General features: G+C 49.1%; 1 protein-coding gene and 1 non-coding gene across 2 annotated transcripts in view; one reads left to right on the forward strand and one right to left on the reverse strand.

Moving 5' to 3' along the window:
• Positions 1-2,739: 2,739 nt before the first annotated feature.
• The window catches only part of NOS2 (nitric oxide synthase 2), a 41,714-nt gene continuing 26,926 nt past the window's right edge, over positions 2,740-17,527 (reverse strand). Inside the window, exons 17-25 of the mRNA XM_038759200.1 lie at positions 15,226-15,304; positions 14,925-15,106; positions 12,649-12,812; positions 10,876-11,083; positions 10,380-10,467; positions 8,645-8,766; positions 6,655-6,800; positions 4,254-4,448; positions 2,740-2,987 (exon numbers count right to left, since the gene is read on the reverse strand). Of these exons, the coding sequence (XP_038615128.1) occupies positions 2,904-2,987; positions 4,254-4,448; positions 6,655-6,800; positions 8,645-8,766; positions 10,380-10,467; positions 10,876-11,083; positions 12,649-12,812; positions 14,925-15,106; positions 15,226-15,304 (1,268 nt within the window). The 3' untranslated portion in view covers positions 2,740-2,903. The remainder of the gene's footprint in view (positions 2,988-4,253; positions 4,449-6,654; positions 6,801-8,644; positions 8,767-10,379; positions 10,468-10,875; positions 11,084-12,648; positions 12,813-14,924; positions 15,107-15,225; positions 15,305-17,527) is intronic.
• On the forward strand, positions 8,226-8,353 carry LOC119939863. The gene has a single exon (XR_005454823.1). It is a non-coding gene; the product is annotated as a U6atac minor spliceosomal RNA (small nuclear RNA).

A 17,527-nucleotide genomic window follows, 5' to 3' on the forward strand; every position in this document is an offset into this window, starting at 1 on the left:
GTTGGGATGCCAGGCGGAGGCCTGGCCCTGTGTCCCTTGGGGTTGTGGTTAGGGAGCACAGTTGGAAGGGCCTGGCCCCTTCCACCATATTAATGAGGTGTGGGGAACACTGGGAGGTAGGTGGGGAAAGCAGGAAGGGGTTGGAAAATTTGGCCTACTCTCCATCCAGAATCGGAAGGGCTGACTGGATTCTCTCCTCCCTGAAGCTGGGGTGGGTAGAGTAGAAGAGAACCCCTGAATGCTCAGGATCACCTTTGGATGTTGGCTTCCAGCTGTAGTGATGGTGGCCCCCCCAACATCTGGGTGCTGGGGAGACGATAATAATTGTGTGCATTTCTTAAGCGCTTATTCTGGGTACCAAGCACCGTACTAAGGATTGGGCCAGATAATCAAGTCAAACACAGTCCCCGTCCCACACCCGGCTCAAAATCTAAGGAGGAGGGAGGAGAGGTAGTGAGTCCCCAGTTTACAGATGAGGAAACTGAGGCATGGAGCAGTTCAGGGACCTGCCCAAGGTCACACAGTGGGTAAAGCCACCAGACTCTTGGGTTCTGTAAAATGGGGATGAAGACTGTGAGCCCCTCGTGGGACAACCTGATCACCTTGTAATTTTCCCCAGCGCTTAGAACAGTGCTTTGCACATAGTAAGCGCTTAATAAATGTCATTATTATTAGAGAAGCAGCGTGGCTCAGTGGGAAGAGCCCGGGCTTTGAAGTCAGAGGTCATGGGTTCAAATCCCGGCTCTGCCAATTGTCAGCTGTGTGACTTTGGGCAAGTCACTTCAATTCTCTATGCCTCAGTTACCTCATCTGTAAAATGGGGATTAAGACTGTGAGCCCCCCATGGGACAACCTGATCACCTTGTCACCTCCCCAGTGCTTAGAACAGTGCTTTGCAAATAGTAAGCGCTTAATAAATGCCATTATTATTATTATTATTATTATTATTCCCTTTCCCTCCTCCTCCCGCTGTTGTCTTTGGATCCGGAATTTGCCCACCTGGGACGGGAAGGGGAGAGAGGGGAAAGAAACGAAACCAGTTGGGGTTTGTGGCTGGGGAGAGAGTCAAAACCAGGCTGAACTGAATTTGGAGGCTACTGGAAGCTTTCCACTAGCCCAAGGATTGGGCTGAGCTAAGCTTCTGCCACAGGCTCTGGAGGGCAGAGATTCGAACCCAGCTCTTTGACTCAGCTGATTTGCTGCTTCCAAGACAGTTGTTGCTTTTATCGATGAAGTGTGAACCACTAGAGTCCAGCAACAAACCACTGTAGCTTCTCCTCTTGCCACCAAGACTCGGCCACCAATTTGATAATGACCAGATTTTAATGCCCAGTTACAGATACATCACACGACTGTCTTACCCAGAAATCCCCAAAGCAAAACCATGTGCTTTATCTTCCCTGTGAATGGTACAAAGGTTCATGTTAAGAGCTGATATGCAAATGTATATACACTTTATATTCCTATTCTATATCTGGTAGTCATTCAGGAAGCCCATCCTTGCTATTGGGTTCCCTAGAAAGAATGAGCATCTATTTTTATTTTTTTTTACCAAGGGCCGTGGCTCAAACACAGCTCAGCTCTGGGTCCTCTGTGACCCTCCTTGCACAAAAGAACCTACAGCGAATTCATTTCCCCAAAATAGCTCCATTACAGACAGTCCAAATCAACCCTAAGCAGAAAAACTTGTGAACAAGATTTTTCTCCCGGGAATTTAAATAAGGGCGATATAAATAACTGTACATGTTTGTTAGGCTGATATACGTTAAATAAACTCAATTAGACTTCAGTTAGCCCCAGGATGACAGAATATAATAATACACCCTGTGTAAACAGAATACCACCTGTTATAAATGAGATTTTTCTGGAATCTCATTTACTTAAAACCCAGAAGGAAAAAGACTTGCCCTCTGGGAACTTTCCAGGATTCTGCTCCCAATATTTGGCTGAATTTTTTTGGGAAAACTCTACTACATTGATTATTGAAGGGGCATTATGTAGAGAAGAAGCGTGGCTCAGTAGAAAGAGCCCGGGTTTGGGAGTCAGAGGTTGTGGGTTCTAATCCCGGCTCCGCCACTTGTCAGCTGTGTGACTTTGGGCAAGTCACTTCACTTCTCTGGGCCTCATTTACCTCATCTGTAAAATGGAGATTAAGACTGTGAGCCCTACGTGGGACGCCCTGATTACCTTGTATCCCCCCCAGCGCTTAGAACAGTGCTTGGCACATAGTAAGTGCTTAACAAAAGCCAACATTATGTAACCTGTGGATTATCCAGTCTCTTCTCTGCCGCTTCTCCGTCCATTCCAAGAGGGAGGCAGGGAAAGGGGGAAGAGGAGGAACAAATCAGCTTATTTTGCTCCTGAACAGCATTAGTGTGAGAGGGGAGAAGGTTGAAGATTGTAAACTCCTTCAGGACAGGCTCTGGGCCTTTTTGTTTTTTTTATGGACTCTGTTAAGCACTTACCAAATTCCAGGCACTGGACTAAACCCGGATTAGATACAAGCTAATCAGATCCCTGTCCCTCAAGGGGCCCACAATATTAGTCCCCATTTTACAGATGGGGTAACTGAGGCCCAGAGAAGTGAAGTGACTTGCCCAAGGTCACACAACAGACGAGTGGCGGAGCCGGGATTGGAACCCGGGTACTTTGTACCCCCAGGCCAGGGCTCTATCCAGTAGGCCACGCTTTTTATCTCTCACGTGCCCTCACGAATGCTCAGTACAGTGCTGTGTATGCAGTAGGTGCTCAATAAATGCAACTGATCGATTGAAGCCTAAAATGAGGGTTTGCATTATCCACAGATTTCCATTATCCTCTGCCCCACTAAAAGGCGCTTAAAGCATTTGCTTCGTTAGATGATGCTTTAACGGACCCTTCCAGCTGGCGGGGTTTCGAACTCTTCAGGTTTTGACAGCGCTGTGTCTTTTTTCCCCCTCATAGGGACAGCCAGTTCCAAAGATATCTTCATGGTATCGATTCTGGTCCTTCAACAGAAATTTAAAAAGCAAATGATAAGTCTCTCCCCTCCGGCAAATTAGCTCTTAATCTTGTCACCTGCACTTCAGTCCTGGACACAAGCCAACTCATAGATCTGACTTCTGAGGTGATGTTTTATTGCTTGCTTTTATTTTCTGTGACATTTGACCTCAAATCTGCACACTTCAATCTGTCTTCGATTTTACCTTTTGGTAACGCTATCACCTTGGATAGTCCTGTCTTTTACAGATGTCAAAACCCACATTTATCTGATTCATTCTCCTACCAGATGAGGGTGTGGGGAGGGAGAGTTAGATGATTCTACCTATTTTACAAATCAGGCCCCAGAAAGATTAAGTTCCTTGTCCAAGGACACCCAACAGGGTAGAGGCCGGTTCATGATTGAAGAAGCCACCGATATATGGCATTTATTGAGCTCTTTTTGTGTGAAGAGCGCTGTACTAAGCACATGGGAGAGTACTTTCCCTCTAGACTGCACACTTGTCCCTCTAGACTGTAAGCTCATTGTAGGCAGGGAATGTGTCTGTTATGTGGTTAGATTGTACTCCTCCAGATGCTTAGTACAGTGTTCTGCACACAGTAAGCGCTCAATAAATAAGACTGAGTGAATTGAATGAAAGTACAAGGTTCCAAACTCCCATCCGGGTAGCCTAATGAACAGAGCACTGGCCCACGAGTCAGAGGACCTGGGGTCTAATTCCAGCTCTGCTGTGTGACCAAGCAGCGTGGCTCAGTGGAAAGAGCCCGGGATTTGGAGTCAGAGATCAGGGGTTCAAATCCCGGCTCCACCACTTGTCAGCTGGGTGACTTTGGGTAAGTCACTTCACTTCTCTGTGCCTCAGTTACCTCATCTGGAAAGCCCCCTGTGGGACAACCTGATCACCTTGTAACCTCCCCAGTGCTTAGAACAGTGCTTTGCACGTCGTAAGTGCTCAATAAATGCCATTATGATTATTATTGGACGTCACTTAACTTCTCTGTGCCTCAATTCTCTCATCGGCAAAATGGGGGTTGAATACCTGTTTTCTCTCTTACTTGGACTGTGAGCCCCCTGTGGCTTGTATCGACCAATTAGTTTGTATCTACCCCAGCGTTTAGTACAGTGCTCGACACATAGTAAGTGCTTTACAAATACTATTATCGTTATTATTATTGTCATTATTTCCACCCTCAGAGGTCCCCAGCTCGGGTCTACAGATTGGGTCGAAATCTCTCCTCGTGGTTCCGCCGGGTGCAGGCGGGCCGGCTCCTACCTTCAGCTGGAAGAAATAATCTTCAGCCTGCTCCTGACTCACGCCCAGCTTGGAGGCCACCATCTCCTTCAGGGTCTGAGCCACGTCCTGGGCCATCCTCCTGTTTCCACATACGTACAGGTGGCCGCCGTCTTCGTGCAACACTCTGTGCACCTCGGCCGCGAGGCTGTTCCGCAGGATATCCTGGACGTAGACCTGAAATCGATCAATCCGTGGCGTTTAGCAAGAGCTTACTAGGTGCGAGGCACTGGACTAAGTGCTTCGGGGAGTAAGAGAGCAGGGAGCCACTGGAAATGGCCCCAGTGTCCTTCTCCTGCTGCTCACAAAACCTCAGGCTTCGGGGCTCGGATGTTGCTGATGGGCAGGACCCAGAACGCACCAAGGGGAAGGGAGGTCAAGTCTTGAGGGACGTACAGTCTGGACAGTTCCCTCATCTGTCAAATGGGGATGAAGACTGTGAGCCCCCCGTGGGACAACCTGATCACCTTGTAACCTCCCCAGCGCTTAGAACAGTGCTTTGCACATAGTAAGCCCTTAATAAATGCATCATCATCATCATTGGGCCAAAACGGCTACTTTCTCCACCTCAAGCTGATGATTTGTAATGTCGCCAGGCCCGTGAGTCCCGCTCAGGGCCCTGGTCCAAATCTCAGAGAAATTGGACTTTGGGCAAGCCATCGTACAAGCAAGGACACGGGATTTCCCCTCGTCTCTTCCCCTTCCTTGGCCCAGTTCAGGCGGCCTTTGTCATTGCCGTCGGGAAGTCCCAAGTCGAAGCCAGGCTCAACTTCAGAAAATAATATCGCCAGCCTCCTTAAAATCGCCCTTTCCCTTTATCAGTCAGTCATTCATTCAATTCAGTCATATTTATTGAGTGCTTACTGCCTTGAAATCGCCCTTTCCCTTAGTCATTCATTCAATCGTATTTATCGTGTGCTTACTGTGTCTAGAAGGGAAGCGCTTCCCTTCTAGACTGTGAGCCCACTGTTGGGTAGGGACCGTCTCTATATGTGCCAACTTGTACTTCCCAAGCGCTTAGTACAGTGCTCTGCACACAGTAAGCGCTCAATAAATACGATTGAATAATAATGATGGCATTTGTCAAGCTTACTATGTGCAAAAAGCACTGTTCTAAGTGCTCTGGGGATACAAGGTGATCAGGTTGTCCCACGTGGGGCTCACAGTCTTAGTCCGCATTTTACAGGTGAGGGAACTGAGGCTCAGAGAAGTGAAGTGACTTGCCTAAGGTCACACAGCAGACATGTGGTGGAGCCGGGATTCGAAGCCCTGACCTCTGACTCCAAAGCCCGGGCTCTTTCCACTGAGCCACACTGCTTCTCTGAATTCATTCTCTTGAATGAATGCTGTGTGCAGAGCACTGTACTAAGTGCTTGAATAGTATTTGTTAAGCGCTTACTATGTGCAAAGCACTGTTCTAAGTGCTGGGGAGGTTACAAGGTGATCAGGTTGTCACAATTTTAACCCCCCTTTCCCAGATGAGGTAACTGAGGCACAGAGAAGTGAAGTGACTTGCCCAAAGTCACACAGCTGACAGTTGGCAGAGTCGGGATTTGAACCCATGACCTCTGACTCTAAAGCCCGGGCTCTTTCCTCTGAGCCACGCTGCAGTCGGTCGATTGTATTTATTGAGCATTTACTGTGGGCAGAGCACTGTACCAGTGTAACAGTAAACAGGCACATTCCCTGCCCACCACGAGCTTACCGTTTAGAGGGGGAGACAGACATTAATATAAATCAATGAATGACAGATATGATGATGATGGCATTTGTTAACTGCTTACTATGTGCAAAGCACTGTTCTAAGTGCTGGGGAGGATACAAGGTGATCAGGTTGTCCCATGGGGAGCTCACAGTCTTAATCCCCATTTTACAGATGAGGGAACTGAGGCCCAGAGAAGTGAAGTGACTCGCCCAAAGTCCCACAGCTGACAATTGGCGGAGCCGGGATTTGAACCCCTGACCTCTGACTCCAAAGCCCGGGCTCTTTCCATTGAGCCACGCTGCTTCTCTAACTTCATCCTCAACTCTGACTATGCTAAGGACGGGGGTGACATTTACGTCTGGAAAAACGCAAACAGAAATCTCCTCTTCCCCCTGAGCTGAAGCAAAGCTGCTTATGTACAGAAGTGTCGAGCAGCTGTGTGACCTTGGGCAAGTCGCTTAACTTCTCTGAGCCTCAGTTCCCTCATCTGTAAAATGGGGATGAAGACTGTGAGCCCCGTGTGGGACAACCTGATCACCTTGTATCCTCCCCAGTCAACTTGGGGGATGAATACAGTGCTCCGCACACAGTAAGCGCTCAATAAATACGATTGATTGAATAAAGGGAGTAAGTCAAGGGGACAAAGAAGGGAGTATTTCTCTCCATCTTCGGTCTTACTTTGGGCTGGCCTGGCTTGCGGGAGTAGGCGGTGTAGACGTCCTGGAGTACTCCCTTCCTCTTCATCTCCTGAGCCTCCTCTCGGTACAGGTGGTCCTTGAGGGAGCGGCATCCGAACACCAGGGTCATGCGGCCCGTCTTCACGCCTGCCGAGTGCACGAGTCGCAGTTGCGGCCGGGGCCACCCGAGCGCGCGCGGGGTGTCAAGGCAACGTCCCGGAGCTCGGTTTGGACCAAGGAATCCTGGAGGGCCACTGCTCACCCAGAGGATCCTTGGAAAAGTCAACTGGCCTTCTTGGAGGAGGCACAAGGGGAGAAAAACTTCCTTGCCAAGAGGCGTATCCCAGCTGGATCATTACTTCCTCTAATTTGCTTCGCAGGGACTATGTCCAACCTGATTGCCTTGTATCTACCCCAGCACTGACAACAGTGCCCGGCACACAGCGCTTAACAAATACCATTATTGTTATTGTTCACAAAAGCGAAGTAGTATGGCCTAGTGGATAGAGCATAGGCCTGGGAGACAGAATAATAATAGTAAGACTGTGAGCCCACTGTTGGGTAGGGACCGTCTCTATATGTTGCCAGCTTGTACTTCCCAAGCGCTTAGTACGGTGCTCTGCACACAGTAAGCGCTCAATAAATACGATTGAATGAATGAATGATAATAATAATAATAATGATGGCATTTGTTAAGCGCTTACTATGTGCAAGGCACTGTTCTAAGCGCTGGGGAGGATACGAGTGATCAGGTTGCCCCACGCGGGGCTCACAGTCTTAACCCCCGTTTTACAGATGAAGTAACTGAGGCACAGAGAAGTGAAGTGACTTGCCCAAAGTCACCCAGCTGACAAGTGACAGAGCAGGATTAGAACCCATGACTTCTGACTCCCAAGCCCGGACTCTTTTCCACCGAGCCACGCTGCTTCAGAAGGACCTGGGTTCTAACCCCAACTCCACTCTGCTCTGTGACTTTGGACACTTTCATTCAATCATATTTGTTGAGCGCTTCCTGTGTGCAGAGCACTGTACTAAGCACTTGGGAAGTACAAGTGGGCAACATCTAGAGACGGTCCCTACCCAACAGCGGGCTCACAGTCTAGAAGACACGTCACTTAATAATAATGCTAATAAAAATGATGGTACTTGTTACGCACTTACTATGTGCCAAGCACTGTTCTAAGCACTGGGGAAGATACAAGTCAATCAGGCAGACACAATCCCTATCCCACATGGGGCTCACACTCTTATCCCCATTTTACAGATGAGGCAACTGAGGCACAGAGAAGGTGAGTGACTTGCCCAAGGTCACACAGCCGAAGTGTGTAGGGACCGTCTGTATGTGCTGCCAACTTGTACTTCCCAAGCGCTTAGTCCAGTGCTCTGCACACAGTAAGTGCTCAATAAATACCATTGAATGAGTGAATGAATGTGGACGAGCCAGGATTAGAACCCAGGTCCTTCTGCCTCCCAGCTCCACTAAGCCACAGTGATCTCATCTGTAAAATGGGAATTAATTGTGTTGTATGAAAGGAAATGTGTGAAATGTATGAAAATTGTGTTGTATGAATTGTGTTGTATGAAAGGAGAGAAGGTTAGCAGTCCCCTTGAGAAGGATGGAAGAGGTCCTAGTGGCCTATACAACACCTATATGGTTAAGGCATTGCCACCTACTCCGTGGCATCTAACCAAGTTTTTAAGCGCTTAGTACAGTGCTCTGCACCCTGTAAGCGCTTAATAAATACGATTGATTGATTAATTGATTGATTAAGACTGTGAGCCCCAAGTGGGACAGGAACTGTGTCTAACCTGGTTAGCTTATATCTACTCCAGCGCTTAGCACATAGCAAGCACTTAACAAATACCACCACCATTATTAGTATTCTCCGATCGTTGGGGGCAGATCCCCGGGGTCCCTGCTGCTTCTCCCGGAGGTCCTGGGTCTCGGGGTCTGAGGGCTGGAGGGCGGGATCACCCCAAGGCTAACGTACCTTTCGTCTCCTTGTCGTACAGGCGCTGCTGCCAGAAACCGCGGAACGGGGCAATCCCCGTGCCGGTGCCAACCAGGATGCAGGGCTTGGAGGGGTTCTCGGGCAGCTGGAACCCACTGGCACTAAGAACCAAAGGACGACAAAGAATTCAGAGGGTAAGCCCTGGAAATGTGGCGGCGGGAGGGTGGATTCTTGCTCATCCCCGCCCTTGGCAAAATCCCACGAGGGTGGCGCTCAGTCAGTGACTGTGGACGGCGAGTCATGGGGCCAGGAGGAAAAGATCCCGAACTGAGCCACACGGTGCCCTGACTGACGGATGACCAGGCCTCTGACCTTCTCCCTGACCCTTCTGTGGCTTAGTGGAAAGACTTGTAGACTGTGAGCCCACTGTTGGGTAGGGACTGTCTCTATATGTTGCCAACTTGTACTTCCCAAGCGCTTAGTCCAGTGCTCTGCACACAGTAAGCGCTCAATAAATACGATTGATGATGATGATGGAAAGAGCACGGGCTTGGGAGTTTAGAGGATGTGGGTTCTAATCCTGACTCCGCCACCCATCTGCTGTGCGACCTTGGGCAAGCCACTTAACTTCTCTGTGTCCGTAAGCCCCATGGGGGACAACCTGATTACCTTGCATCTACCCTAGCGCTTAGAACAGCGCTTGGCACATAATAAGCACTTAACAAATACCATTATTATTATTATTATTATTATTATCATTATTATTATTATGTCCCCACCTCCTGAAGTTCCCCTCGCACAAGGCTCCTCTCCAACCCACACCCTAGGGACTCCAGCTGATGATTAGAATACAACAGCCCCCACCCATCTCTCTCAGGGCCCAGATGCATCCACAATGCCCAGAGCTTAGAACAGCGCTTGGCACATAATAAGCACTTAACAAATACCATTATTATTATTATTATTATCATTATTATTATTATTTCCCCACCTCCTGAAGTTCCCCCCGCACAAGGCTCCCCTCCAACCCACACCCTAGGGACTCCAGCTGATGATTAGAATACAACAGCCCCCACCCATCTCTCTCAGGGCCCAGATGCATCCACAATGCCCAGAGCTTAGAACAGCGCTTGGCACATAATAAGCACTTAACAAATACCATTATTATTATTATTATTATTATTATTATTATTTCCCCACCTCCTGAAGTTCCCCCCGCACAAGGCTCCCCTCCAACCCACACCCTAGGGACTCCAGCTGATGATTAGAATACAACAGCCCCCACCCATCTCTTTCAGGGCCCAGATGCATCCACAGTGCTCAGAGCTTAGAACAGTGCTTGGCACATAGTAAGCGCTTAACAAATGCCATCGTCATGATTATTATTGTTATTATTCATAAGAGGTTCTCCTGCGCTGAGTTGGGAAGTCCCGCCCCAACTCCCCTCCCCCTGCCAGTCTGTGGCTGGGTGGCTCCATGGGAAGAGCCCGGGCTTGGGAGTCAGAGGTCATGGCTCCAAATCCCGGCTCTGTCAATTGTCAGCTGGGTGGCTTTGGGAAAGTCACTTGACTTCTCTGGGCCTCAGTTCCCTCATCTGTAAAATGGGAATTAAGACTGTGAGCCCCACGTGGGACAACCTGATCACCTTGTATCCTCCCCAGAGCTTAGAAAAGTGCTTAACAAATGCCATTATTATTATCAGCGCCAAGAACAGTGCGTTGCACATAGTAAGCGCTTAATAAATGCCATTGTTATTATTATTATTATTACTTACCTGTGCACGAAGCAGAGGACGTTGTCCTGGGGCTCCAGCCTGCTGAGCCACGTGCTGCAGACCCCGTGGCGGTGGGGGCCCTGCCCTCCTGAGAGGGAAGACAGACCAGAAAGGCACCCGTGAGGCCCGGAGACCACCTGGGGCCTACTGGCAGCCGAGCCCTGACCCAAAAGTGGGGATGCGGGGCAGAAGGCGCCAACCCTTCCGGGGCTCCACCAGTCTACAGGCTTGGGTTCTCTTCATCAGTCAGTCGATCGCATTTATTGAGCACTTACGGTGTGCACAGCGTTGTACTCAGTGGTTTGGAGAGTACAATATAGCGAGAAATAGACACCCCCACCCCCACCCATAATGAATTTCTAGACCAAAGGAGGCCTCATGTCCCGCTCAGATCGTTTCAGGCTGCCCGCCCCTCTGCCCTTCCAATCTTGGAGTCCCACCTTGCTACCCCAGCTGAGTGACCCCGTTGCCCGGCTCACGCCCTGGGGGGACTCGCCTCTGGTCCGGTAACTGACCAAGGCCACGGTCAGGTGGATCTCCCCGGGAGTGAGGACCTGGGAGGAGCTGCAGGAGTAGTAGCGAGGCTTCAGCAGGGGCAGCTGGGTGAGCAAGAAGGCCGTGGAGACCTCGATCGATGGAAACTCCTCCAGGACCTCCAGGAAGGTGGGGCAGTTGGACAGCTTCCACGGACGGTATTCTGAGATCTGTAACCCAATAATAATAATGTTGGTGTTTGTTAAGTGCTTACTATGTGCAAAGCACTGTTCTAAGCACTGGGGGGAATACAAGGAGATGAGGTTGTCCCACGTGGGGCTCCCCATTTTCCAGATGAGGGAACTGAGGCCCAGAGAAGTGAAATGACTTGCCCAAGGTCACACAGCAGACATGTGGGGGAGGCGGGATTCGAACCCGTGGCCTCTGACTCCCAAGCCCACCCTCTTTCCACTGAGCCACGCTGCTTCTCTACCAAGGGTTGACTCCGTATGGCTCTGGAGCCGGGGGCAGGGGCAGGGAGGGTGTGGGGGGGTGGACGGGGATCAGAAGGATAAGGAAGGACTTCCTGGATGTAGAATCCATTGACCTAGCAGTTAATCAATAGAAGCAGCGTGGCTCAGTGGAAAGAGCCCAGGCTTTGGAGTCAGGGGTCATGGGTTCAAATCCCAGCTCCGCCAATTGTCAGCTGTGTGACTTTGGGCAAGTCACTTCACTTCTCTGGGCCTCAGTTACCTCATCTGTAAAATGGGAATGAAGACTGTGAGCCCCACGTGGGACAATCTGATCACCTTGTAACCTCCCCAGTGCTTAGAACAGTGCTTTGGACATAGTAAACATTATTATTCTCTGTGTCTCAGTTACCTCATCTGTAAAATGGGGATGAAGACTGTGAGCCCCCCACGGGATAACCTGATCACCTTGTAACCTCCCCAGCGCTTAGAACAGTGCTTTGCACATAGTAAACACTTATTATTATTATTATTCTCTGGGCCTCAGTTACCTCATCTGTAAAATGGGGATGAAGACTGTGAGCCCCCCGTGGGACAGCCTGATAACCTTGTAACCTCCCCAGCACTTAAAACAGTGCTTTGCACATAGTAAACACTTATTATTATTATTCTCTGGGCCTCAGTTACCTCATCTGTAAAATGGGGATGAAGACTGTGAGCCCCCCGTGGGATAACCTGATCACCTTGTAACCTCCCCAGTGCTTAGAACAGGGCTTTACACATAGTAAACACTTATTATTATTATTATTCTCTGGGCCTCAGTTACCTCATCTGTAAAATGGAGATGAAGACTGTGAGCCTCCCTTGGGACAACCTGATCACCTCCCCAGCGCTTAGAACGGTGTTCTGCACGTAGTAAGCGCTTAATAAATGCCATTATTATTATTATTATTATTATATAATCCCTCCCCTCAGGGAGTTAGAAATCTAGTGGGGAAGACAGGCACCAAAATAAATTGCAGGCAGGGGGACTAATAAAAATAATGGCATTTGTTAAGCGCTTACTATGTGTCAAGCACTGGGATAGATACAAGGTAATCAGGTTGCCCCACGTGGGGCTCACAGACTTAATCCCCATTTTACAGTTGAGGTAACTGAGGAACAGAGAAGGTAAGTGATTGGTCCAAAGTCACGCAGCAGAACAGTGGCGGAGCCGGGATTAGAACCCGGTTCCTTCTGACTCCCGGGCCTGGAGGAGGTTGTGCCGCCAGGGAGCCCACACCGGCCTGGGCATTGGATCGTGCCCGCCGCCATCCAGTGCTCACCTGACACAGGACCTCCAGCCTCTGTCTCTCCCCATCCTTGCTGGCCAGCTGGGCTAGTTTCTTCAGCAGCAGCTGGGTGGGCGGGGTGGTGATGTCCAGAAAATATGTCAGGGCCTGGGAGAGCGAGCAGGCGGGCAGTTTCTTGACGGCGATCCAGTAGTCACCTGGAGAAGGGAGGAGAAGGCTCTGAGCTCAAGACGGAAGGTCCTGAAGATGAAATCAATCAATCAATCAATCAATCAATCGTATTTATTGAGCGCTTACTGTGTGCAGAGCACTGGACTAAGCGCTTGGGAAGTACAAGTTGGCAACATATAGAGACAGTCCCTACCCAACAGCGGGCTCACGAAAGGTTCATATGCTACAGTCCTTCCAATAATAATAATAATAATGGCATTTATTCATTCATTCAATCATATTTATTGAGCACTTACTGTGAGCAGAGCACTGGACTAAGTGCTGGGGAAGTACAAGTTGGCAACACATAGAGACGGTCCCTACCCAACAGTGGGCTCACAGTCTAGAAGGGGGAGACAGGCAACGAGACAAAATAAATTAACAAAATAACATAAGTAGAAGCGCTTACTATGTGCAAAACACTGTTCTAAGCACTGGGGAGGTTACAAGGTGATCAGGTTGTCCCACAGGGGGCTCACAGTCTTCATCCCCATTTTACAGATGAGGTAACTGAGGCACACAGAAGTTAAGTGACCTGCCCAAAGTCACACAGCTGACAAGTGGCGGAGATGGGATTTGAACCCATGACCTCTGACTCCAAAGCCCGGGCTCTTTCCACTGAGCCATGCTGCTTCTAGCCAGAGATGAGGTAACTGAGGCACAGGGAAGTTAAGTGACCTGCCCAAAGTCACACAGCTGATAAGTGGCGGAGTCGGGATCTGAACCCATGACCTCTGACTCCAAAGTCCGGGCTCTTTCCACTGAGCCACACTGCTTCTAGCCAGAGATGAGGTAACTGAGGCCCAGAGAGGTGAAGTGACCTGCCCAAAGTCACACAGCTGACAAGTGGCGGAGCGGCATTTGAACCCATGACCTCTGACTCCAAAGTCCGGGCTCTTTCCACTGAGCCACACTGCTTCTAGCCAGGAAGCTCACTGTGGGGAGGGGACGTATCTACCAACTCTGTTATATTGTACTCTCCCAAGCGCTTAGTACAATAATAATAATAATAATAATAATAACGGTATTTAAGTTCTTCCTATGTGCCAAGCACTGTTCTCTGCACACAGTTAAGACTCAATAAATACCACTGATTGATTGATTGAATGCATCAACTCTGATGGAAAACTGTTCCCTCCGGATTTGCAGTGGACTGTCCGGAATCAGTGTGTCCAGCGACCACCCTACCTGCTCCAGGGGTGGCGGTCCCCCCCCATTCCCACATTGATACCATTCGGAACCAGGAGATAAAGTGACCCCTGAAAATGGGGTCACTATAAAATAGGAAGAGGATTATCAACTCTTCCCGATCTCGATCATCAGTAGCGTTTATTGAGTTCTTACTGTTTGCAGAGCACTCTCCTAAGCACTTGATCTTACGCTCATACTGGGAAATTGACGCAAAAGAAGTTTGGGACGAAAAGCACCTAACAAACATTCATTCATTCATTCAATCGTATTTATTGAGCGCTTACTGTGTACAGAGCACTGTACTAAGCGCTTGGAAAGTACAATGCAGCAATAGAGGCAATCCCTACCCACAACGGGCTTACAGTCTTGAGGTGTTATAAGTCACTTAATTCAATCTCTAGTTTCAGTTACAACAGTGTTAACCCAACCGAGATGAGTCTATTCTTATAGACTTAATTCAACCTGATCACCTTGTAACCTCCCCAGTGCTTTGCACATAGTAAGCGCTTCTATTTATGTTATTTTGTTAATATATTTTGTTTTGTTCTATAATTCTGTAACTTCCCTCATGGTTTTTATTCCCCCTGACTGACGGGGCATTTCTACTGGCCCTAGAAAATGGCCCAGTTCAAGGCTAATTTAACCCAGCTTTGAAAATAGCCACCCGCCCGTTCTCCCAAAGAGAGCGACATATTCTGCCAGGCTTGTGGAAGGACTCAAACAGAAGCAGCCAGAGGCTGAGCCTGGAGTCTTCTCAGTGGGATCTCTTCCCCCGGCCCCGCAGGGATCATGGGTGGAAAAGAAAGCCTAATCTAACTCCCGCCGTGGAGCTAAGTGCTTAATACAGTGCTTTGCCCGCAGAAAGCGCTCAATAAATACGAACGAATGAATGATTGGAAACGACTTACGGTTCTGGCTGCAGGTTTCCAGCCGGATGGCCTGATGTGTCGGGGGAGCATCCCGGACGCGCCCCATGATGCCCTGGACTAAGTCTGGCGGGTTTCCAGGGAAAACCCCGAGGTGGTCTCCCAGCTGATAGCTCACTTCCTGGCTCCCTTCTTTGGAAAGTTGGACCAAAAGGGTCGTGCGGCTGGGAGGGACACAGAGCAGGCGGGTGAAAAGCCGGGACACTGCAGGATTTCCTGTTCCTCTCCACCCTGGGCCTCGCCCGGCTCGGTGAACTAGTTCGGAGAAGATCACGCCTCCTACCTGGAGTTCACGCTCTGGATATTCTGCCGGGATTTGAGCTTCATGGAAAACACCTTTTGGGTGTGCAGGCTGCTCAGAGCTGTAGGGGGAAATGCAGAAGGATTCAAGGTCGGGTTTTGCTATGGCGTGTGGAAATCTTTCCGGAGTGTCTGCTGATTCGGGAGGTGAATCTGAGGGGTCACACATCACTCGAGCAGTGCCAGGGTGCCAGCGGGCAGCAGATTGAGAGGTTGCCAAGTCTCTGGGGTCAAGGCTAAGCGTCTGTTTGGCTTCCAGAAGATCATCCAGTCGTATTTATTGAGCTCTTACTGGGAGCTCAATACTGTACCGAGAACTTGGGAGTGTACAACAGAGTACTAAACAGACCCATTTGGGAGGTGAATCTGAGGGGTCACACATCACTAGAGCAGTGCCAGTCTGCCGGGGTGCCAGCGGGCAGCAGATTGAGAGGTTGCCAAGTCTCTGGGGTCAAGGCTAAGCATCTGTTTGGCTTCCGGAAGATCATTCAGTCCTATTTATTGAGCTCTTACTGGGAGCTCAATACTGTACCGAGCACTTGGGAGTGTACAACAGAGCGCTAAACAGACCCGTTCCCTGCTCACAACTAGCTTATGGTCTAGAGGGGGAGACGGACATTAATATAAATAACCAAATTACAGATATGGACGTTAAGTGTTGTGGAGCTGGGATTGGGGGTTGAATAAAGGGAGCAAGTCAGGGCAATGCAGAAGGGAATGGGAGAAGAAGAAAGGGAGTGTTTAGTCAGGGAAGGCCTCTTGGAGGAGATACGCCTTCAATAAGGCTTTGAAAAGGCTAGTCTATTTCCTTATTTGTTTTAGATAGCTGTGGAGTTGCTGCAGTTCTGAACAGGGGGGTTTACTGCCCCATTCTGCTATTCTTTTCTGTTTTGTTTTTAAATGTCGTTTGTTAAGCGATTACTCTGTTCCAGGCACTGTAATAATAATTATTAATTAAGGTATTTGTGAAGCACTTACTATGTGCAAAGCGCAGTTCTAAGCGCTGGGGTTGATCCAAGATAATCAGGTTGTCCGGCATGGGGCTCACAGTCTTAGTCCCCATTTTACAGATGAGGTAATTGAGGCACAGAGAAGTTAAGTGACTTGCCCAAAGGCACACAGCTGATAAATGGAGGACTAAACACTGGAGTAGATGCAAGCTAATCGGGTTGGACGCAGTCCCGCAGGGGTCACACGGTCTTAATCCTCATTTTACAGATGAGGTAACTGAGGCACAGAGAAGTTAAGTGACTTGCCCAAAGGCACACAGCTGATAAGTGGAGGACTAAACGCTGGAGTAGATACAAGCTAATCGGGTTGGACGCAGTCCCGCAGGGGTCACACGGTCTTAATCAATCAATCAATCAATCGTATTTATTGAGCACTTACTCTGTGCAGAGCACTGGACTAAGCGCTTGGGAAGTACAAGTCGGCAACACATAGAGACAGTCCCTACCCAACAGCGGGCTCACAGTCTAGAAGGGGGAGACAGAGAACAAAACCAAACATACTAACAAAATAAAATAAAATAAAAATAAAATAATAAAATAAAATAAAATAAAATTAAATTAAAATAAAATAAAAATAAAAATAAAACAAATAAAATAAAATAAAATAATAAAATAAAATAAAATAAAATACCATTTTACAGATGAGGTAACTGAGGTACAGAGAAGTTAAGTGACTTGCCCAAAGGCACACAGCTGATAAGTGGAGGACTAAACGCTGGAGTAGATACAAGCTAATCGGGTTGGACGCAGTCCCGCAGGGGTCACACGGTCTTAATGCCCATTTTACAGATAAGGTAATGGAGGCCCAGAGACTCATCCAGGGTCACGCAGCAGACAAGTGGCAGTGGCAGAACCCAGGTGCTTCTGGCTCCAGGCCCAGTAAGTTCCAGTAAGTTTGGCTTTAGTTCTGCTTTCTAAAGGTCCTGCTGTTTCCCCTTGCCCGTAGCTTGGGACACTGGGGCCTGCCCCAGTGGAGGCTACGAAAGAAATGTTGACCAACCTCTAGTAACACATGGGTTTGGGGCAGGGGGACAGGCTGGCTGGAGACCCGGATGCCTGGTACGCAACAAGATGAATAACCACCCTAAGAACAGGCCAGGCCCGGCCCGGTCTTATTCAGGTTTGTTCCGGCCCAAATGGGCCCATGGGTCTGAGGGCCAGCCTCGCTGGCTCTCCGGGGCTCTTGAACTCTTCTCCCATCCTGCCTCTTTGGCCTGATTCGAACGAAAGAGAAGAGATTTTCTGCGTCCAGCTTACAGAGCCAATGGGCCGAGT

This window comes from Tachyglossus aculeatus, chromosome 17, assembly GCF_015852505.1.
Source record: "Tachyglossus aculeatus isolate mTacAcu1 chromosome 17, mTacAcu1.pri, whole genome shotgun sequence".
NCBI classification, from domain to species: Eukaryota; Metazoa; Chordata; class Mammalia; order Monotremata; family Tachyglossidae; genus Tachyglossus; species Tachyglossus aculeatus.